Source organism: Anopheles coustani, chromosome 2 (genome assembly GCF_943734705.1).
Source record: "Anopheles coustani chromosome 2, idAnoCousDA_361_x.2, whole genome shotgun sequence".
Taxonomy (NCBI): domain Eukaryota; kingdom Metazoa; phylum Arthropoda; class Insecta; order Diptera; family Culicidae; genus Anopheles; species Anopheles coustani.
This window is the reverse complement of record NC_071289.1, coordinates 44,276,601-44,298,734: the sequence shown is the minus strand read 5'-3', so window position 1 is coordinate 44,298,734 and position 22,134 is coordinate 44,276,601. Positions and strand designations below refer to the sequence as shown.

The following is a 22,134-nucleotide window of genomic DNA, read 5'->3' as shown; positions in this document are numbered from 1 at the left end:
GGTAAGAGGATTTTGAAAGTGACAATTCATTTTACGAGCAAAACTTTTCCGGTGAAACATAAAACAAATCATCTTGTTGAACTTCTGCCGCTTTGTTAGGGTATACCCAATATATGAGCAATAAGTTTATTGAGATACGATGAAATGGTAGACGATGCAACTGAAAACAAATTTCAAATTCATTAACAGCAAGACGATACAGAATAAAATGCTAATAAAAATATTTCCAGTATTAATATTATTGTTCACATAATCAATATAGACTTCAGACTTCCTGATTCCATGAAATCAAAAACTGAACATAAATTGATGAATAAAATATATCTTTATAATTGAATTTAAAATTTTATTAAATTTAGCTTTATTATCAACCCAATTGCATGACTTTATACATTTTTTTATAATACTGTTTGTATCAAAGTACTTGTTTTTCCGACAATTTGGGAATGGTGGTACCATTTAGAAAAAAAAATACAGACATTTATAGTAATCAGGTTCATCTTAAGTGCCTATTCTTTGAAATCCAAACAAGTTCTTCAATCGTACCAGAGGAGTAATATTGATGATACTTTTTCGTAAATTTCCTCCCCTCTTTTTTGCAGACAATGTATCGAATAAATGTAACCACATTCACATTACTTCTGGTGCTCACAGTAGGAAGCTTGATGTCCGAGACTTTGCAGCCATCCGACGGTAGGTACTGCGGGTGACATTTCCTTTCTTCGTTGCTATTATAGAAGAATGCCAGCGGCAATTGGTATCTTGGTGTGCTTTGAGATGAAGAAAACTTATTACGAGCCATAAACCATGGAAGGGTACCAACCAATCATCGAAGTAAGACCCCCTTTTTAACCAGGCATACGGTCAAAAATTAACACCATGCCCGAAGACCAACTTAAAAGTCAAGAAGGCGAAAAGCAGATTAGGTCTTTAAAGTAGCTATATTTTCCTTCATCCTGCACCGAGCCCACCCATCCAACCTCCCACAGGAGTTTAGAGGCTCCAAGATGTGAACAACCTCCACCTCCAATTCTGCACCGGGGGTTAGGAGCAACAGTTAAGTAATACCACAGCCTCGAAACCTCAAACTCCGCAATTGACCGCACCGGATGAGACGACGACGGAGAAGTAAATGGGGCACCAAGCATCTTCTCGAGGATCGAGAGCCAAACACCCCTCAAAGTACTAAATGAGAACCAAGCCACCAACACCACCACCGCCACCAACAACAGGAAGAAAGGTGGGAAGGTCTTTTGTGTTTGACTTTTGCACCGTCTTTGAATTACAAATGCTGTGCGCGAATTTAACCCGAAAGTTTCCGGTGTCACCCAAAGCAAGTATTTACTTCCTGCAGCTTACGCCAATTCCTTCGGGCGATGGCCACGTGGTTGACACCGAGCGCTGGAAAGACGCCCCAGCAGATGGGCCAGGTGTGAAGCAACCGGTCGGTAGGGTGGTTAGCAAACAAATGCCAAATGGATTTTAGTCCCACGAAAGTCGCGTAGTCGTCTACTCCAATGACCAATGATGAAAAAATTGGAATAATGTGCACGGTATCGTTGTCACCTATAACGACACTCCGAACAATACATGGGTATATTTGTACCCATTAGGGGTTATTATGGAAGTCGCTATCTGCATCTGGGACCTGATGAGAAGTTGTTGGTAGTACTAATTGTGCGAAGACTTATGATGTCTAACCTGGTTTGTTAATACTTAAAGAAAATGAGCTATCCTTTTCACTATAGGATTTATCCCCATAGGTTGACCATTCGCCATTGCTGCAAGCGGGCATAGATGCAAGCATATAATAGTACAGCATTGAAAATAACTGCTTCGTGTATTTAATTATGATGGAAAAAATAGTAATGCAATAGTTGGTTGGAATTGAAGAATCCAGTTTACTCTTGTTTGTGACTTAAATCTTTTTGGCAGCAGAAACTAATTTGAAGCTTTCGTTTTGCCTCAGGTGCGATCAAAGATTTGTACGAATATCTGCTTCAACGGGAATATGCAGCGCCAGTGTCGTATGCAGATCACCAAATCAAGCGAAAAGCCGTACGTTCTCCCTCGCTGAGATTACGGTTTGGAAGAAGAAGCGATCCGTCGATGCCGATACGGCCGGACGTAAGTTTGGAAGGTTTTTGTCGGTAGCCGATTAAAATATTCATCCTGTCGTATGATGTCATTTCGATACCAAAAACTATTTCAACAACAAAAACTCCATCTGGCACAATACGCAGAACGATGACCTAATGGAACAGAAAGTCATCCGGGCGCCTCAGCTTCGTCTGCGTTTCGGACGGAACGACCCTCTCTGGAGCTCGTTCAACGAAAACGCGCTGCTGGAGGAAAACTTCGAAAAGCGTGCTCCATCGCAAAGACTGCGATGGGGTCGGTCGAACCTGTTCGGGAATCTGGCCAATCAGGTAAGATGCAAATATGGGAAAATTGGGTAAACGCGTGCAGGATCTGCTAAGGAATTGTTATGGAACGAAGCACATCGGTTTATAACGCACGCTCCCCCGGCCCTTGTCCATTCCGATTCCATTTCATCTCATTCAGCAGGACGACGTTATGCAGCAGAAAACCATACGGGCACCGCAGCTAAGACTACGCTTCGGCAGAACCGACCCATCCTGGGCCATGTACAATGAACATCAGATCAACGCCGACCCGGAAGCAGCGCTTACCAACGAAGCCAGCGAAAAACGAGCGCCAACGCAACGGCTTCGATGGGGACGGTCGGATCCAGCGCTGGTGAAGGATTTGACGGAGGTAATCAATTGTATCTCATTATCTCGACAAACCAATCATCTTAACATACTAATTCTGTAAAGTTTGGTACTTTTATCGCCTAGATTCAAGCCAATAAACTTTCTTTTATTGCCTTTTCTTGTTTAATCATAACTGATATTTACTTGTTTTTAAAACACAGATTCAAGTACTTTGCCAAGAGTTTCGAATTTTCCAGTAGGTAAAAAATAAACCACAGAAATTGTCAGGCAACTCGGTAATGTAACAATTCCTCAAGACAGAAGAAAAAGATAACGAAAACATTAACTTAAATGGCGAAAACGTATAACCGCATAAGACAATGCACGTTTTCACACCTTCAATTGCACTGACATAGCATTATGTATCCACTCCCATCGCCCACAGGACAACAAGGCTCTGGACGCGGAAGAAAGTGAAACCAACGTTGCTGATGACAAGTAAACACTCGCCGTAATTACCTGAACCCCCTGAAATCCCGCCGTTATCAACTGCATATATATCCTCGTGCTGGAACTCTTCAAAGAACGCCCTTCTACTACTAAACAAAATAACCCAAAACACACACCTAAACACAAAACTACTGCTGTTATAGGCTACCATGGCCCTGCACCGAGAACGCTGATAGGGTCTGCAAGTTCCGATGCTAGATCCTCGTAATTATAAAATGTTAAAAAACTAAACGAAGGGAAAAGATGTAAGGTAATGGATGTTTGTTGGAAATTTTAACCGTTCTACTCTCACATTTTTGTTTACGGCCGATGACGAACGGTCGAGGGAGTTCTTTCCTATGGCTTCACGAATGTCTGCACGTAACATGGAGAGCATTTTCATCGAACAATTACTTACCACATAAGCCCCAAAAGATAGGCCAATAGAATGTTAATCAAACGGTTCACTGCTGCCGTCACTTGCGACACTTGTCCAGTTATAAGTAGCTCTCTTACCGTCATAGAAAACGTACCGAAGCGTTGTTGGGCGCGCGTTGAGTACCGAAAGCGGCAACCTGTTGCGATTTTGCTGTGTTATGCAGTGTAGGTGTAGGGAAACTCAAAAGAAGGCTTTTTAAGGGAACCGCCCGGTGCAAAACCGGTGAACCAGCACGCGCACCAGAGCACGTAAGAACCGCGTTGCCGGCGAAAAATTACCTCGCGGCTCTTACGGTGAAAGTTTATGGAAAAGTTTTCGTTTCTATAAACCGTCGGTTGAGACAAATATGAAGGAAAAACAGGCTCCGTAGAGGAACGGCTTCTCTGCCCGCTGCTAAACACCCAAACAGAAAATAAATAACAAACAGAGCGAAAAAGATAACTATGCTGCGCGAAGAATGTGCTCTTCGGGATCATTCGATTGTTCTACAGCCGTTAACCTCTTAAACATACCCCCCATACATGCACAGTAAATAAAATAAGCAAACATTGCTGCATCACCTGCTTGTTTAATGTGGCGGTGCTATGAGCATACGAGCAGCAATCCTGCAGGCGTGCACTTGTACGCATTCCATTCCAGTCTAGGACGAGCGAACGAAAAGAATTTGTAGCCGCCAACAGTTTAACATATTCCCACTCAACTGCCGGAGTTAACAAACAACCTTGTGGCAACCATAAATACAAGCATTTCCTCAGACTATTACCACCAACCGGATGGAAGCAGTGCTGCACAGTATAGCTGTAGATGATTGAGCCGTTAAAGATGTATACTTCAAATATATTTTAGAGTTCTCTGCAGTTAAACGAAGCAGCAAAACACAAACAAGGAGACAATGTTCATCATGTGTGTGTGTACATATATTAAACCAACATTAAAGTATTACTTAGCGGATATAACCGTAACAGAGTTCATTACTTTTTCTTTCAACATGATGACATTATTGATTCTGTTTTCTCGCACATGTAGTGTACTGATCCCAACCATTCGTTAACCTTGAGTACAATAACATGTTTGCCAGCTATACAAGTTTAATGTAAAATATTTAAAAAAAACGATAAACCATCGGCTTCGTAGGGTGGGAAACATAAGTTAGCTTTTTTGTCGTAAAAGTAGCGCAAAATTCATTGCATTGAAGCATGTTTGCAAAAATGCATGAATCTCTCCTGCGTTGGATGGTGAATTTTATCTCCGCTTTCGTACCAGCCATCGAACGGCATGCGTATATTGCCCGAGCAGTCGGAGAGACTTTAACACGAGAAACACAAGAAACATGGTGAATGTTAGCCTCGAAGAAAACATGAAATCTGTATACAACGAGAAGCACGTGTCGATGTATTTTTTTACTTTTTCTCTGTGATAATAAATAAAGGTAAATTCCATGAGGCACTGTGTTTTTTCTGGTATTAAAGTGTTGTACGATTATACGCGAATTGATATTTCCTAAAGTAGCTACAGTTAAGTTAGCTCAAAAGTGTTTCATTCATTTTAATTGTTCCAGGTACAAAAACAGTGTTGCTCGTTCCATAATGTAGTTTTCATCCTATTAAACCACCGCAAAATCGATCGGCTGCTAGTCATCTCTAATCCCAAGCCAAGTTATTTTAAATCCACGAGTTCTTGATTGTGGCGCCCGTCAGGGTAGAAAAAGTCTACAAAATTCACTGCCCTTCGTTTTCTTCTGAGGCCTGCGGCAGTGAATAAATGAGATAAAATTGTCCCCCAGCATCCTCTCAAGTTTCTGAATGTCCGCAGCAGCACCTACGACCGTTAAACGCTGAATGAAAGTAAAACAACGTTTATCGCAACTCCAAAGTAAATAATTACCTTGTCATGACCAATCGTTCACGAATTGTAACACACCAAGCAAAATTTTGTTAAATGGCAAATCAATTCCTGTCATACTGATTATTCCATATACAAAGGAACTTCCGGTTTTTTTTAATGATTTTTTTTAGTTGGTGGATGCACATAGTTTGAAGTAATTATCATTTGGCAATGAAAACAAGTAGAAGTTTTCAATTTATCTATAACACATCGATTAGTAATATTTTGCAGGGACAATTGGAAAACACTTGCCGTAATAATATATAAACACATTCCTTATCACCTATTTTAAGTTTTCAGCATTTTAGGAACAATTGGGGAAAACTTTGGACGATTATATTTAAACACATTTCCTATCAACTGTTCATAGATATCATTATGTATGCACATATTAATGGTGATATCATCAAAAGCTAGGATTGGTTGAATACAAACAAACATTCAATACATGTTTCACAACAATAGTGCCTTCGCGTCGTTGAACAACTGGCAATGGTGTTGTTAACGCGTACGGTCCCTTAGGTGTCGGATAACTTTCTTCGACGAATTGCCATTGCCTGTTGCAGGTATGTTGACTTCATGTTAAATTTAATTGCCTACATTGCAAATGCTCCCACCTTTGCCACGGACTAGTAGCAGTAGTAAGTCTCTTTTTTGTGTGTGTCAAGCAATCACCTTAACTCCTCGCATGACCGCTCATCGCCAGTGGCCATTGTCACCAACCACAGCAGGACACACGGTTGACTAGTGCAGTACACTTTGGGGGAATCTTACGTCTCTCATCACGACCAGAAACGAGCCAAATCGTTCTGGATGTGAGCGGTGTTATTTATTATTTTATTACGCCCGAGCACCGCCTCGGTTGATGCTGGTGATGATGACGATGGCGATGGTGCCTCCGGAGCTGGTGGTCGCATCATATCGTCCCGCACGTTACTGGTATGGTTCAGCGTAAGGAACCGAGCGGGATAATGACCGGAATGGTTCGGAGGTTACCTACACACTTCCTGGTGTGCATAGTTTTCTCTTCTCATCCACATGTTGTGGACAGTTTCATACTCCTGGAGCGTGTGCATATTTTTGTAGTTGTTAGTACCGGCAAACTGTTGCTAACCTAATGTAGCCTACACCTTTTTCCCATGTGCATGATGATTCAATCTGGGACGAATGCGGCCTAACCTGACACCGTCTGTTCGTAGACGTTCACTTGGTAATCCATGCAGTTACCGTTTAAAACATACATAAAACCTTGGCTGATTATGAGCAGCACTGTTTCATTAGCATCTTTTTATAATTATTTAAAACTTAATTAGCTTTCGTAGTGGCTACAAATTCAGACAAAGCTGACGGTGTCTATAGTTATGAAAAGAATTTCTAGAAAATACAAGAAGTACTCCTATTAACTCGAGTTTGAACATAACTTATATATTGATACTGACTTAGATGGCCCAAAGTAATCATTAGTAATGATTTTCCGTCATAAATACAGTTTTAAAAAGTTTTAAAATAAGTTTAATATTTTTTCTAAAATAAGATTAATGCATTCTTTTGTGAAGATTACTTTATTTTCTTATATTTCTTATATTTCACGAAAAACCAATAATTCTATGGATCTTGTACGGCGCTATTGAGAGCCTCCAAATTAAGTACTTTTTCTTTTCGTTACAATAAGAATTTCACTGCACAATAAGCCACTTCCGGTTGGCAGCAAACGGTTCCCAACAACGGATCTGTTCATAGCTCAAAATGCGTCCAAAAATCAAACTATGGTACTTGGTTCGCGCGGTTGTAATTTGAAACATCGATTTCGCTTCTAATGAACAACACTTGATGGCTGCTGTACAGCCTCTAACGGTACACAGTGGGTTGCCAGTTACCCTTCGAACGGGTGTATTGCCCGAAAGTGTGTTTCGTTTGGCGTTAAATGGCCGAAAGCTGTTCCACAACACCCAGTGCATGCAATCGATAGCAATTTCCGGATGGACCGTGTCCATTGCAACTCGTTGATCGGCGGTAAAGATTCATGATACCTGTCAAGGCATCCGGCTCAGATGCAATTTTGGCAAGTAGAAAAGGACGATACACGATAGGGCAAATGTGGCAAAGTTGCATTAATTAACTGCACTTTCGATCGGAAAACAAGAAATCGTCGAGAGCCATGCTTAATACTTGAAGTGTGTGGAAAAGTTGCATTTCTCCTGAATCACATTGTTTCAAATATATTTGTGCGGCATACATTGTCATGAACTTGATTCATGGAGACGCCTGGTCTTTTGTGAAGTAAATCCTGAATGTTTAGAAAAGGTGTCATATTTGATTGATTTTTATTTGATATATTTTTATAAAATGTAGTATTAAAAGTTAGTGACCTTATAAGTAACACTATATATACATATTATAATCTACAATAACTGTTGCATGATTTAAGTGATTTTTGATTGTAATATTTCATTAGACAACCTTGTTCTTTTGTCATAGTTCTGCACATTTTCTTGTTATCTATGTTATGCTTCGTGCCTAACAAAACAGTTCTACTAGGTTGGCCAATTCGTTTACTCGCATGTATATGGTAAAAACAGTGCAGCTTTTTTCCACACTAACATTTACTTAGAATACATCAATTGAGGTCGTCAGAGCTCACATACAAGTTTGGTTGTTTAAAGATGTGCAATGCACCATGTTGGCTATGGTTCCTTTGCATCCTTCATTACATTATATGATAGGTGCAAGATACTAGGTGCACTAAATATTAGGTGCAATAAAACTGGTTGAAATGAATATCTATTCCAACCAAAACTCTATACCCACATACTTCATGAACCGAAATTTTAAACTTTGAAAATATCATGGAGCGAATAGTATAGAGGTCAAACTTCAAGACTCAAACAACTCAGCAGTTGCATCGCCACATTGTGTGTTGTGGTCTTGTTCAGGCCCAATCTGTTATGTTTTCCAAAGAGATGAAAAATGCAGTAAAAATGTGGTAATAATATAAAAGAAGATCAATCGGAATTCAATCCATTCGATGATGGTCACAAATGGCAATTTAATCGAAGATTTACTTGCTTAAAAACATTGACAAACAATTCCCTTTACAATAAATAAGTAAAAGAGGTAAAAGAGTAAATGAGGCTCCGGGCTTCGTTTTTTCGGTCGTGGCTACACCTTTTGTGCGACGATATACCTAAACGTATGCAATTGGTGATACATTAATTCGTTAAATTCAACATACGAGTATTTGACCCGTAGTGTGTACCGTTAATTTCGATTACGCATTATTTCTCAAATTTATAACAAACTCTCTTTTTCGGTAGACCTAGCGCAGTCCGCTCGCTTCGCTCGCTACGGACGCGCCGCCGTTTCCAAATTATTTCTTCGGCTAAACTCATTGTTTCATGCTGTCAATCATGTAATCATGTATGGTATAATTTACAAAGTAACTTAACATGTAAAAGTATATTAACCTGCATTTAACCTCCACTGCGTGATTAGTTTAAACCGTTATGTTCTTTTAAGCGAACCGTTATCGATCAAATATACGAAAAGAATGCAGGCGTCGCACTTTGCATAGCTTCAGGTGCTTAATGTGAACCAGTAGGAAGAGGAGAATCTAGCCCGAAGCCTCATTTACTCTTTTACCATAAAAAACTACATCCTAAAATTGTTGGGGGTATTTGAAATGTTGTCATTGCTAAATGGTGGAAACTTTATCACGCATACGGTACACCCTAGCAGACCACCAAAGTACAGAAGACCTACACTGCGTCCCAAAATGATAGCCTCACCTAGTTTTTTCTGTGCAGGGCAAATACCGAGTATAGGATTTGTTTCAAAAAATACACAAGTATTTGTAAGTATACAATGAATACTTTTCATAGATATTGTTGAAGAAAACGAGTAAACAATCCCTTCTGCACCAAGAAATTCAAACCAGTTGTGTCCCAAAATGATAGCCTCACATTTTTTTTATTAAATTATGAACAAAAATAGCATAAATGGATTAAAAAGTCATGATTTAGTAATCAGTGGGTCTTCCATTATGATTCATTGCTTGACATTTTTTTGATGGAATGCTCTCCGATAATTTTTCTAACGTATTTACTGATAAGGAACGCCAAGCATTTCGGATAGCATGTTTAAGGTCCTATATGATCTCGTAATGTCTCCCATCTTTATAAATCTCTTGAACTAGCCTTCCACAAACATTTTCTATTGGATTAAGGTCTGGGGAAACGGCTGGCTAAGACATTGTTTCGATACTCGATCGTGCATGGTGAGTTCTTGTTATCTTGCTTGCGTCCACGGCAGCATTTTCTTGCTTAAAAATGAGCTGTTCAGTGTTGTGATTTTCCAGATAAGGCTTTAAATGATTGTCCAGGACGTCGATAAACATATCGCTGTTCACACGTGTTGGTACATTAGCCAATTCACTTCTACTATGACCACTGAACGCAGCCCAAATTATGACCGATTCACCTTCAAAATTGCGACTAGAGAAAAAAACGTGGGTAACGTCTTAAATCGCTCCGGTAATGGATGTTTCCATCCGGTCCATCAAGATTGAACATTTTTTCATCATTATAATCCACCTAACATGAATTATTATAACAATACTACAAAGTGACAACTTACGTTTCTCCACCCATTCTTCCATGTCATATGTTCGGTAGCAAACTCCAATCTGTCGACTTTTTGGTGAAGTTTGAGGGCAGAAACTTAATTCATGGACTCTCTTACAAAATCAGAATAAGAATTCAAAGCTCGCAACACAGCATTTGTGTGTACATTCAACCAGAAATCGTTTTTTGTCCTACGGCAACCTTTGGTTGAATTGAAAGCAACTTAAAAAATCCTCCGATTATCACGCGAGAAATGATTTTGAAGACGATCAGGAGACTTCTAAAGCCCATATTAACTGGAATCTTTTACATAATCGTTAATGACGTTTGTGGATCTATTTACGAGGGCTGACAATAAAGTAAGGTCTCCAATTTTTTTTTATAGAAAATTACATTTATTTACAAAAAGCGATACACCGTTGGAAAGGCCAAGGTCTTGGCTAATTATCGCACGTCGGTTTTTGAGCATTTCTGCCTCCACTGCTTGAACAATCGCATCCGAGACCGACGGTCGGCCACTTCTCTCCTCGTCGTGAACATTAGTGCGCCCGGAATTGAACTCGCGGCTCCACTTACGCACGTTTTTTATGTCCATACACTTTTCTCCGTAAACTTCAACTAGTTGACGATGGATTTCAATAGGTGTCACCTTTTTCGCACTCAAAAAACGTATTACAGAACGCAATTCGCACTTGGACGCTGACGCGAGGGGTACCTCCAACGTTGACGGCTGCTCAGCCAAGACTGACCGGTCGGGGAAGCCTCACCCAGCAGCAAAGTGGTAGTGGGGGAACCAAGGAACACGGCGGTGTTGCCAGATTTCGCCTAGCGCGTGATCCGGCGAAGTTGCAGCTTTGGAGACCTTACTTTATTGTCAGCCCTCGTATTAGCACACCAACTTCACGATTCGACTTGCCATTAAAGTTATAGGCATCAATTTGACTTTTTTCTCGTTCCTAGAGTTATTTTCCGCTTCCAATGTTCTAATAAAATTACAAATTAATAGAAGAGAACTTATAAATTACTTTTGGTAACTGGGGACGTGGCTAGGAACTGGGTTGCTTTGTTAATTTGTATGATTTTTGCAGTGAGGCTATCATTATGGGACACTCAATGCTTTTAATTTTTGACCAAAATGTTATAAACAAATATGTTTCTGATAAACTAGAACTGAAATACATTTCTTTTAGATAAAGAAATATGTTTCGGTCGTTTATTTTACCTTGCGATCATTTAAAGTGGCATAGGAATGAAAAAACTAGGTGAGGCTATCATTTTGGGACGCAGTGTAGCAGGCCGTTCTGTGCTCCAAGAGAGGTCCGTGAAACAGCAGGTCCTAACAATGTTGGCAGTACGTATAGGTGTTCAATCTAAATAGAAAATACAATGTTATTTTCCTTGGAGCTGTCGTCATTTTAAGACTAATGTTTTCTAAAACTTCAGGTTTATGATATATTGGACTATTTAACCCGTTTATCGAGAAAAGTGGCTCACAAAAAGCGAATCTAACTGGCACTGACCTTTAAAACAAAAGAACACTGTGGAGCTTGGCACTCGGGCATGTTTTTCCTAGCTGCTGCCCAAACTCGTTTAATTTTTTGCTATAGGACGGCTTGCCTCGATTCGCTCATTACACCCTCATGCGTTAATAGTGAAATGGTATGGCCTCTCTGGTCAATGACAAGTTGAAGCGCTCAACCCTGAAGATGCAGTCAAAAATTTACGTCGATATCAATGGCTGATTCATGTTACTACGCTACTGCTTCTGCTATTTTTCTACTCTGAACGCCTAAATTGAATCACTACATCTTTTGAACAAACAGAGCCTCGACTTAGAGTTATAGACCACGACCCCAGTAGCGTTGCATTCGCTGCATAACGTTGCACATGCAGGCGATTCTCTTCCAACAAGCTTATCAAGTTAGTGAGCTCTTAATGAGTAATCAAAGAAAAAAAAATAAAAAGTCTGGTAAAACTGTAACCATGAATTGTGCGGACGTCAAAGTGTTAATCGTCCTTATTGGCGTTGCTGACTTTATTCGGCCCGTAAGAAAATGTTAGTGCTTCATACAAAAACCCCATCTCAATTTTTAGCGGATTTGTTCACGTTTTCTTGCCAAGAATGAAGATTAGCATTGTTGAACAAAGTGTTCTTGTTATATGTTGAAAAAAAATTAAAATTCAACAAAAATAAATATGAAAATCTTTCAAAAAGTATTACCCTAACAGTTTCAAATATTTTATCTTTTGCCTCTTTTAATGTAACTTTACTATTTAGAAAGCTTTATACTCTATTCAAAAGGGTACTACTTTCAAAACAATAAATCATCGTTTAAAGCAGGGATGTCAAACATACGGCCCGCGGGCCACATGCGGCCCGCAAGCACATCGGATCCGACCCGCGACCCCTTTGAAGCAATACATCAAAAGTTTGGATCTTTGAGTATTAGCTATTGTTTGAATAGCAAAATGTTTTTTGTTGAATTGAATGAATTGCAAGAGAACTGAATGAACGTCAATTTCAAAAATTTCTTTAAGAAAGTGATAAAAAACTTTGATCCACATCACGCCGATATGTTGCGGTTGACAATAGCAAAGATTTCACACAGATTTTCGAGACAAGCGAATAAATAGTGTTCATACAAACAAACGTCATGAACTACAAAAGCATTCTTCATAAAATAACAGATGTGGAGCAATAAGTTAGCTGTAGTAATAATGCACATTTACTTTTTTTAAATCTTTACCAAAATGCACAATAGTGTTAAAGAAAATTTATCTTTTACTGAAAATTGTAAATTTTATAAAAAGTAATATAATATTTTAAAAATTTGAAGGTGTTAAACACGATTAACTGTTTGGATCAAACCACACTGATAAGAACATGTTTTCATCAATCCAATCAATTTTACGTTTTGGCCCGCGAACCTATTTTGGGGCGAAATGAGGCCCGCGAGGGCAAACGAATTTGACATCACTGGTTTAAAGTATCCGGCCAGCGCTTTCGGTTTCTTTTTAAATATCTGGCCCTTCTTAAGAAATGTATGTCGACTTTAGACCATGGAATTTGATGTACGCCTTTCTGGTTCAAATTGTTTTGTATCTTTGTTATTAGCTTTTGTGGCAGTCAGAGCATTCTTGGCTTGACTAAGTCCCACTCGTATTTACTCGGTTTTAAAATGAAAACTAAAACATAAATTTTAAGTGCACTGTAAAAACCAAAGTCTTCTGTAATCTCATCGATTCTGTACACCACTCCGTTATAGTTTAAGAGAATGAAAACGAAATTAACAATCTTTTGAGTTTATTGAGACACACATACAATGTTTGATGTATAACTTACAATATATTTTGAAATATTTATTTTGTTCTACCATTAACTGAATGGGTTCAAAAGTTGGTACAGTAATTTAAAAATTCCGAGACAAGATATTGCTAATATCACCTTTTTACTTTCGTCGCTTCTACTGTCACTTACATAATCAAAACACACGTAATACGTTATATGATTTCCCTACAAGATTTCAACTAATGTTATTATTGTTGACACTTTTGCTACTACTGGTGTTACGATTGAAGTTATTGTTTTCACTGTTTGTGTTGGTATTATTGCTCGCTATCGCATTGTCGTTCATCAAAGGCACACCGAAAATATTTTCCCATAGATGGCAAATGGTGCTGACAGTGCTTTCTTTCGCCGTTGACGTAGCAAAATCGAGACTCCACGTTTCGTACTTGTCCTCTTTTTCGTCCATGTAGTTCAGCCGACAGGACAGCTCGTTCACGTCTTCCAGCTCAACAATGTTTGTCAAGAGCTGAGTAAATTTGGGCTCGATGGGATAAGCAGAACTCTCATTGAGCCACGTGATGTCTGGTGTGAGCATGAGTTTGTTCTCTGTAACCACCAACGTCGATAGCTGCACGCTTTGTAGCTCATCGTTCGAAAGTACATCACAAAAATTAATGACCATAACCATTTTTACCGATTCACCGCCCGCCGCCTTCCGCAGTTTTCCGTTCAACAAATCCGACGGCTGATAATCGAGCGTGCAATATTGTGGAAGAGGATTTTCTGGAAGTAGACACATACAAAATTGTTAGATATCATTAGTAAATTTCAAAGCTTCCGCAGTACATACCGTTAAAAAACAACATTAATTTATCAGTTCGAACAATGTCTTGTAGGACAAGATGCACTCCACCAATCGCACTGATGATAAATTTAAACCCAATCTTCCACGGCAATGGTTGAGCTATCCCAACGCGGTTGATAGTGCCAGTTATATGTTTCTTCATCCACGTCGAAGGATCATCGCTGTAATTGGAGAATGTTATTGCAAAAATATGGTCAAAGCTCTCTGGACAGGCGCAAGAGTACATACTTTTCAGCAGCAACTTTCTTCATCACGTAGAATTTTGTTGTTGACATTATGAACAATCCATCAAAGCCAGAAGGCCATTCATCTACTCGATTGTCATCAAAGACAATGCAAGACACTAGCCATTTCAATGATTCATTGGCATCCTCGAACAAATTCTGGTACAGATACAACTTCAGTCGATGATCTACGTTAGCGAAATCGTTATAGTTGTATCGTATTGGTTCGAAGAACTTTTTCAACAAACTTTCGTCAGACTTTCCCTTGGGATTCTTGGCCATGAGCATGTTAGTGGACTGAAATAGTCCTCCCAGTACACTAGTTAGGACGGAACTGTCTGCCTTCGAGTTACCTACAGCCACCGTCGTGGAAACTCTGTCAACTGGCTCTTTGCTTGCATTTGACGTAGGTTCCAGCAATGGAGGCGGCAGCTCACTTGCTGCGGTCATGGAGTCCTTTGCACCTGATTTACCATTCGGACTTTCTACTTGCAAACCTTGCGCCGATTCATACGCTGTACACACACTGTCCGTAACCGACCCGGAGCTCGAACTTTCCGTCAAATTTACGTTGAGCAAGAAACCTTTCTTCCCAACATGTGCTGCCGTCTGCTTTGCACCACTTGCAGCTTTCGTAGCCGATACATCCGACTTTCCTTCGACGTTTATCAACGTGGCAGAGGTATTCTTTAGAGTATCGTTAAGATTCAAATCCAAACTTATCTGGCTTATTTCAGAACCCAGTTGCTTGACTTCCACACTTGGGATGGTTGGATTCGCCACGGAATCAACAGTGTTATCATTTATGGTTTCCAGACTGGATATTCGCCGCTCTTCCGAAGCTTTCCTGCTAGGATGATACCTACAACAACAAAAATTCATAAATGCAACAGTTCTCCTAATTTTCCTATCACGAACCGTACACTCACCCACGATCAAGCACCTCAATACTACTCTGGCTAGGATTGCTTAGAACTTCAATGTCGCTATCGTTGCCAAGCAAATCGGCGTCACGATCGCGCTCGGAGTTCGTACTTCCCGCCACACTCTGATTCGAATCGCAGGAACTGCCAGGGTGTGATACGCGAGAGCACGATGATGAATCATTAAATGACTCGCTGGATTCTAACGGAAGAATGGTTTAAACATATATATTACAAAGCCATATTTCAATTATACAAAATAGTGTCTTCCGATGTACTTTCTTATTCTAGGTATTGTAAAAGATAGTGTAAATATATGTATGTTAACCTTCAGCTATATGTTGAACCAATAAATAAATTCTATGATATTTTTTTTTTACTCGAGTCTTTTTTCCTCAAAGATGGTGTAAACCAGTCAAGGCATTAGAAGTAGTAGTTCAGTAGTTTACTTAACAATTAAATGAAGACTAATTAGACTAATTGAGAATTAGTTTTACACATCAATACGTTAACTAGAAAAAGATAAATAGGCACAGAACTGTTTAACTATAGTGTTAAATTTTGCATTATTTTGAAAATAATTCTAATAAAAACCATTAATCCGACATGGGACATTTTAGTTCAAAGTGTAATAATTAAAAGGGTTAATTCTACGACATGATTCTAAGTTGGTAGTGTTATGGATAAAGTATAATTAATCAAGTGCTTACGTATTTTATTTTTCACCGGTGATTTCCATGCTCCCGGATGTCCTAGCCACGCAAACACAAGCACACGCACACACACACGGCACACAGATTTCGGTAGACAGTATTCATAACAGCATTCAACATGTGGTTATTTTTGTTAATTCAAACCAAGTTCCATATGTTTTAAATCGTTGTTGCCATAATCAAAAGAAGATTAAAGAAAAGACGACCATCAAACAAACTATGAAATAATTTGATTCTTTAATACGGAAAATGAAGCTACGGAAAAGTGCAAGACGCGCGAAAATGGATTTCTTAGAATGGTGCAAGCAAGCGAAAAGTGGTTTAAGAAAAACTGTGGTTTAAATCTTTATAAGTTTTTGGATTATTAGCTAAATAGTATTTCGTATATTCGTATGAAAAACATCACCCTTCTATAACACCACCTCAGTATTTCATCTGTTTTACTGAGATTTTTTTTTTGTAACAGAATGTTCCTTCAAGATTCTCTGTATGTATTACAAGGAGTTATTAAAATTATTTTGTATGATTTGGTAAAATATGTTAATCATCCTTAATTGATGTGCATTAAAAAAGTGGTATTACACACGCGAAAATACGATAGTTTGTTTTTTCTAGATAAAATGAAACTATCGGGTAGAGCACGGACTACGACCGGATAAAATCTGTTCGACGGTCGGTGAAAAATGAACTCTGTGCGTTTATACCTTACATGTTCAAAGGTTCCTTTGAAGCCTCCAACTTCGTTTATACCTAAGGCGTTGAAGTGTTTCAATGTAATGGATGATTGTTTCTTTTCAAACGAAGTCGTTGGTAATCATTTCAATAATTACACAATAAGATAATTAATTCATAAAAACTACAAATAGGATCCCCAGAAAAGCGATTAACACTCTTTTTTTAAATAAGCACCCTCAAATTTGCGAATTCGTTCAGAATCCGCGGCTTAAAACCTCGCGGATTTCTTCCCATACAAACGGGAACGAACGGATTTGCCCAAAGAGCTCATTTCGTTCACATTCAAAATGGCAGGTAAAATGAACATATTTAAGGGGAGATGAGTGAAATTTTTCCCGCGCTTTTTCACTTGAGTGACCTTTGACAATTCGATTCGAACGTATATTTTTCGATCGTGGTCCGTGCTCGACGCGTATAATTTTTGATTGAAAATACAGTAGACTCCCGATTATATGCGGCCGAATTATCCACTCGTCGGGTTATATTTAGTAGTTCCAGTTTTTACATTGTCGTTCTTTTATGTTATCAAAAATGTTGAATCAATTTTTCTGACCTTCGTGTAACACCTTGGTGCAATAATTCCCCGAAGACGACGGACAAAATATACTCACTACTGAAAATACCCCTCAGCACAATGCTATATTACAGAAATTTCTATTTCTCTTTCACAAATTTGTACTTGTTTTTAGATTATGAACATTTTGCCGTTTACAGGGAATAATCGGGAGCCTACTGTAATTAATTTTTCTTCTTCTAAAATGTTATAAATAGTAGCATAGGAGAGCGAGAACTGGGCGAAATATAAATAATTGATTTATGCATCAAATTAAATAAACTAAACATTTTTAACACCTACACAAATGCACTGAGAGTTTTGCGATTTTATGGAAAGAACAATACATACCTAAACTGGTCTTGGAAGGGCTCGTACGAATCGCAGCCGGCTCCACGGTACTAGTACCAGACGGCCCGGGTACTACACTTGACGCATCACCAGCACTGCCTAGCGTTGCACAGTTAACCTGATTTAAACTTGCTTCTGCCGGATCAACTACAACGAATGCAGCATCCTTTTCCAGAAGTTTTTCTTTGATTTCAATACAGTACCCTCCACGACACTCCGGACACTGCAGATCTGCATTTTAAATTCCAATGATAAAGCAATGTTATATATAGATATAAGCTGTAATAGTAATTCAGAATAACAACTCTTCTTACTTTCTCAACTTACCGTCGCTCATACGCTTCGAGTTGACTTCTCGAGAAAATTTGGCGTTGCACACTACACACTTGTACAATCTTTGATTCATTTCCGATAGCGGACGTTTCGATAATATATTCCGAAGCCTATACTCCAGCAACTGGCAGTCGTGTGGGTCCATCTCATACACACGCTCCCTTTTATCCCGTTTCATGGTGTCAAATGTAAGCGTAATCCGGGACGAGGTGGACCTTTCACAAGCTTCCAGTGTTTTGATACCCCAACGAGTTTTTGTTCTGTGGAGGTAAAAGCAGAAAACAAAAATTTTAAAGAAAATGTACAATTGCCTATTGATCTAATCTACGTACTTTCCCAACATGTCTTTTTCTTTTATGCTTTTATCGGAAACCACAACCGATAAATCAGTTCCGTTTTCTCGCGTCGAAACATGGTACAAGACTTCATTATCTTCGATTTCAGAGTCTGTTGGAGATTTATGAAACATTATGAAAACATCACGAACAATATTAATGCGCTGTATAATTGTTTACCTTCATCAATTTCCTCCCGGTTGCTATAAATATCCGTTAAATTCAATGAATCCCTCGTTGTAGCTCCCACCGTTTCCTGATCTACTGAAACATACCGCGTATCATTGTCTTCACCCGGGACACTCTTGTAATCTGATTCGGTCGTTTTACTATCTGATGACAACACTTCCTCCCGACTCTTTGCTATCGGTGATTCTTGAGCTGCCTGCAATTGGAACGATCCCTGGAGGTCTCCAACCGGCGTACTTGTACGTTGAACTTCTTCTTCTGACGGGTTTGCCTCTTTACGCCCGGCTGGTATTTTATGAACATTGTCCTGGCCAGCAGCGGTGCCAGATTTTTCCACTTCGGTAGAAGTTTTCGTTCGATGGTAGTGTGCAACACTTTCGAACTCTTTCGTTTCGCTCGGATCAAATCCGATAACACTCCGCACCATGTGTCCCGCCTGGCTTTTCAACCAGTCATTGCCATACCGTTGCCTAAGCGTCTCGAGCGCACGCTTGGTTTCTAGATGTTCGCGATTACTTTCTAAAGAAAGAGAGAAACATCCTTAGTTGGTAGCCGTTTACCAGAATAGTATTGATCTTTTGCTATTCTGAAAACAAATCTTCGTTCTTACCTAAATTTAAAGAACTTGTAGGTTTAGATGTATCAGTGTCATATTTGTTTATCAATGGAGCTTCGTTATAATCTTCTGAAATCAGAGCCCGTCGAACTTTTAATTTCTTTTGACTTGAGACAGATTGGTTCATAAAGTCTAAAAAAAGAAAGTTAGATTATTTTCATATCACACTTTACTGCCCATACTCGCATATGAGTCCCATTTGCAAAATCACCATTTTGAGAAAATAACGATTGAACATTTTTACATTAGAAATTGTTTTGCTGTTATTAGTGATACAAAATACATGATTGGTTGATCACAACTATTGTATTGTAACATAAACATTTCGCTGAGAATGACATTTTATATAAAATACACGTTTTTAATATTAAAATGGTGAAAATAAACTAGATGGGACACGATATGCGGGTACTTTCGAAGGCGAAAGCAAAAGTACTCGCATATCAGTCCCATCTTATAGCATACTTTGTTTACCTTGCTCGTCAAAACGTCGATGTTCGGGATTTCATTCCATACGGATATTTGCAATTTAACAGTGTATAATTCGTTAAAACCACTTGAATTACAACCATTTGTTGATTATTTTAATTGCTTTATATTACAAAATTGTTGAAGTTTCAATAACTAGGACTTTTCTTTAATTTAAGCAAAGTAATCATATATGGGACTGTTATGCGGGTACTTTCAATATGGGACGCAGTCAATTAGGTATTTTTTTCACATTAGCATGCACTAAATGGCCACTTTGAGATTTTTTTTGGAAAATATATTGAAAATGAACATTAGTCATGGGGCTAACTCAAAAGTGATGAAAAGTCAAATGGGACTGATATGCGAGTATGGGCAGTTTATATCAAGCTCAATTACTTCAATTCAATTACTGTTCCATATTTTATGCATGATAGGCATGATAAAAAGCTAGAATATGCAAGAAAACGGTGCTATGTTTATCAAAGGCTAACATTTACCTTTCTCATCAGTTGTTTTAAGGCTTCCACTAGCAGCTGCTTCATAATCTCCCTCGGCCGCTATGGTCGAAGCATGCGATGCTGGTGTATTGCGACCACTCGAATTTAAACTTGGCCCTGGAACCGTTGTGGGTACAAGTATCGCCTTGTAACTGTCGTAGTTGCCAGTGAGAGTTTTTTCATATCGCGAAAGCGGTTCGTTATCCAACACAAACTTCCCATCTGAGGTCGCCTTGTTCAGATACCTGGCAGTTGCCTGTCGATGCTTGGGATGACACGCAAGTGGATTATTCAGCAAGTTAACACTACGCAGTGTTACCAACGTGCTTAGGGGCAGCAACGCCCCATGATCTACGATGAAATTCCCGGAAAGATCCAGTTCCTTTAGACTACCAGAAAGGCATGCTACCCCTTCGAGATCTTCCAAAAAATTGTTGGAAATCTGTAGCACCTGCATTTTGCGCATGGCCTCTGGGTGAAAGACTGGCACTTGATTCAGGCGATTGTAGCTAAGGTTGAGCTCGCGCAAATTGGGCAAACAACGTATAGCAGATACGCTTACCAGCTGGTTGTGGCTCAAATTCAGTACCTCCAGCCATGGTGTAAACTCCAGCGAACTATCAACGTAATCCAACATGTTGTATGCAAAGTTAACGCTGTGCAATGATCGCCAAGGTTTTCCTTCGTCAGTCTTATCCCCTCCACAGCCAATCAGGACATCCGCAATATCGGATATGCTTCGCACACAAGCCAGGTCGTGCAGCTGCGACCGAAGATGTTGAAGGCCAACAATTTGATTCACCGGAATCTTTTGAATCTCTAGCGTTCGTAAGCTACGAAACTTGCTAATATCCACCGCAAACGCATACGGGTCATCGTTGACGAACTGGTTCAAGCTGAGGATGACAGTCTTTTGCACGAAATCGTACACAAACTGCAAATCCCTGAATACATCCGACTTTGCATTGTTCGGTTTCACTACCTGAAAGCTCTGGGGCGGAAGTATCTCATTTTTGTCCACGATCAAACTAAAGGAATCATTCAGAGCCCGCAGCAGTGATCCTACGGAAAAAAGTTTAAAGAGAAGAATAACATATATGGAAAACAAGCGCAGTTTTAGTCACTCCTTATCGGTTACTAGTGATTTTGTAAATACTCATAAAAAAACAACCGTACCTGATAGCGATAGTTTGAACTGCGAGTTCAGCACTTTATCGCCACTTTCTTTTAACAGCTTCGCCAACGCGGTAATTTGTGTAGGATCCATTTTCGACTTTTGATCGTTGCTCACCGATTTTTTCATACGTACACACACTTAATCTACAACGTTAAATCAAACCACAATATTTGTTCATTCACGATTACGTAGACGTTGTATGATGACACTAGCGATCATATTTTGTTCACTGACCCGCAAAACTAAACAAAGAAAAAAGTGGACACCAATGATTCACTTACTCCACCCGTACACCCCAACCAATGCGCAATGATTCTGTTTGTTACTATTAATGCTACTTTCATATTCCCGAACTCAAGATTCACTAGTTATCAATCGCCCTAGAAAGATTGTAAGTTGAATCTTGAAATATCTATCGCAAACTGAGTGGAGGAATGTTTCGCTCAAAATAATCTTCGCGGAAGTGCAACACAGCAATTGCGACAGAGACAACATTCATGTACAAACATTAGAATTGTTTAATCAACAGTGCACTATACCACCAACGAACTGCAATATTTTCTTTATTTCTTCCGGAGAATGTAGCTAATAATTATTCTAGCACAATGAACGGACAAGTACATTACAAGAACGAAACGCATCCAAAACAAAGCTTGTAGCACACAAAAAATTATTTTCATCTGTTTTCATATACAATGTCATTCACTGTCAGCTG

The 22,134-nt window shown here is 39.2% G+C and overlaps 2 protein-coding genes across 2 annotated transcripts; one reads left to right on the top strand and one right to left on the bottom strand.

The window, feature by feature from the left end:
- Positions 1 to 605: 605 nt before the first annotated feature.
- LOC131262507 (short neuropeptide F) lies at positions 606 to 4,595 on the top strand. The gene is made up of 5 exons (XM_058264526.1): positions 606 to 693; positions 1,970 to 2,127; positions 2,244 to 2,429; positions 2,566 to 2,778; positions 3,163 to 4,595. The coding sequence occupies exons 1-5, from the start codon at positions 606 to 608 to the stop codon at positions 3,217 to 3,219; spliced, it is 702 nt and encodes a 233-aa protein (XP_058120509.1). The 3' UTR covers positions 3,220 to 4,595.
- Positions 4,596 to 13,453: 8,858 nt separating this feature from the next.
- Positions 13,454 to 21,989, bottom strand: LOC131261922 (serine/threonine-protein kinase 11-interacting protein). The gene is made up of 12 exons (XM_058263783.1): positions 21,959 to 21,989; positions 21,419 to 21,661; positions 20,243 to 21,304; positions 19,269 to 19,406; positions 18,650 to 19,177; positions 18,467 to 18,581; positions 18,129 to 18,394; positions 17,802 to 18,032; positions 15,456 to 15,651; positions 14,531 to 15,388; positions 14,288 to 14,463; positions 13,454 to 14,220 (listed from the first exon to the last, which is right to left on the bottom strand). Exons 2-12 carry the CDS (start codon positions 21,543 to 21,545, stop codon positions 13,673 to 13,675), a joined length of 4,245 nt encoding a protein of 1,414 aa, XP_058119766.1. The 5' UTR covers positions 21,546 to 21,661; positions 21,959 to 21,989; the 3' UTR covers positions 13,454 to 13,672.
- Between the last annotated feature and the right edge of the window lie 145 nt (positions 21,990 to 22,134).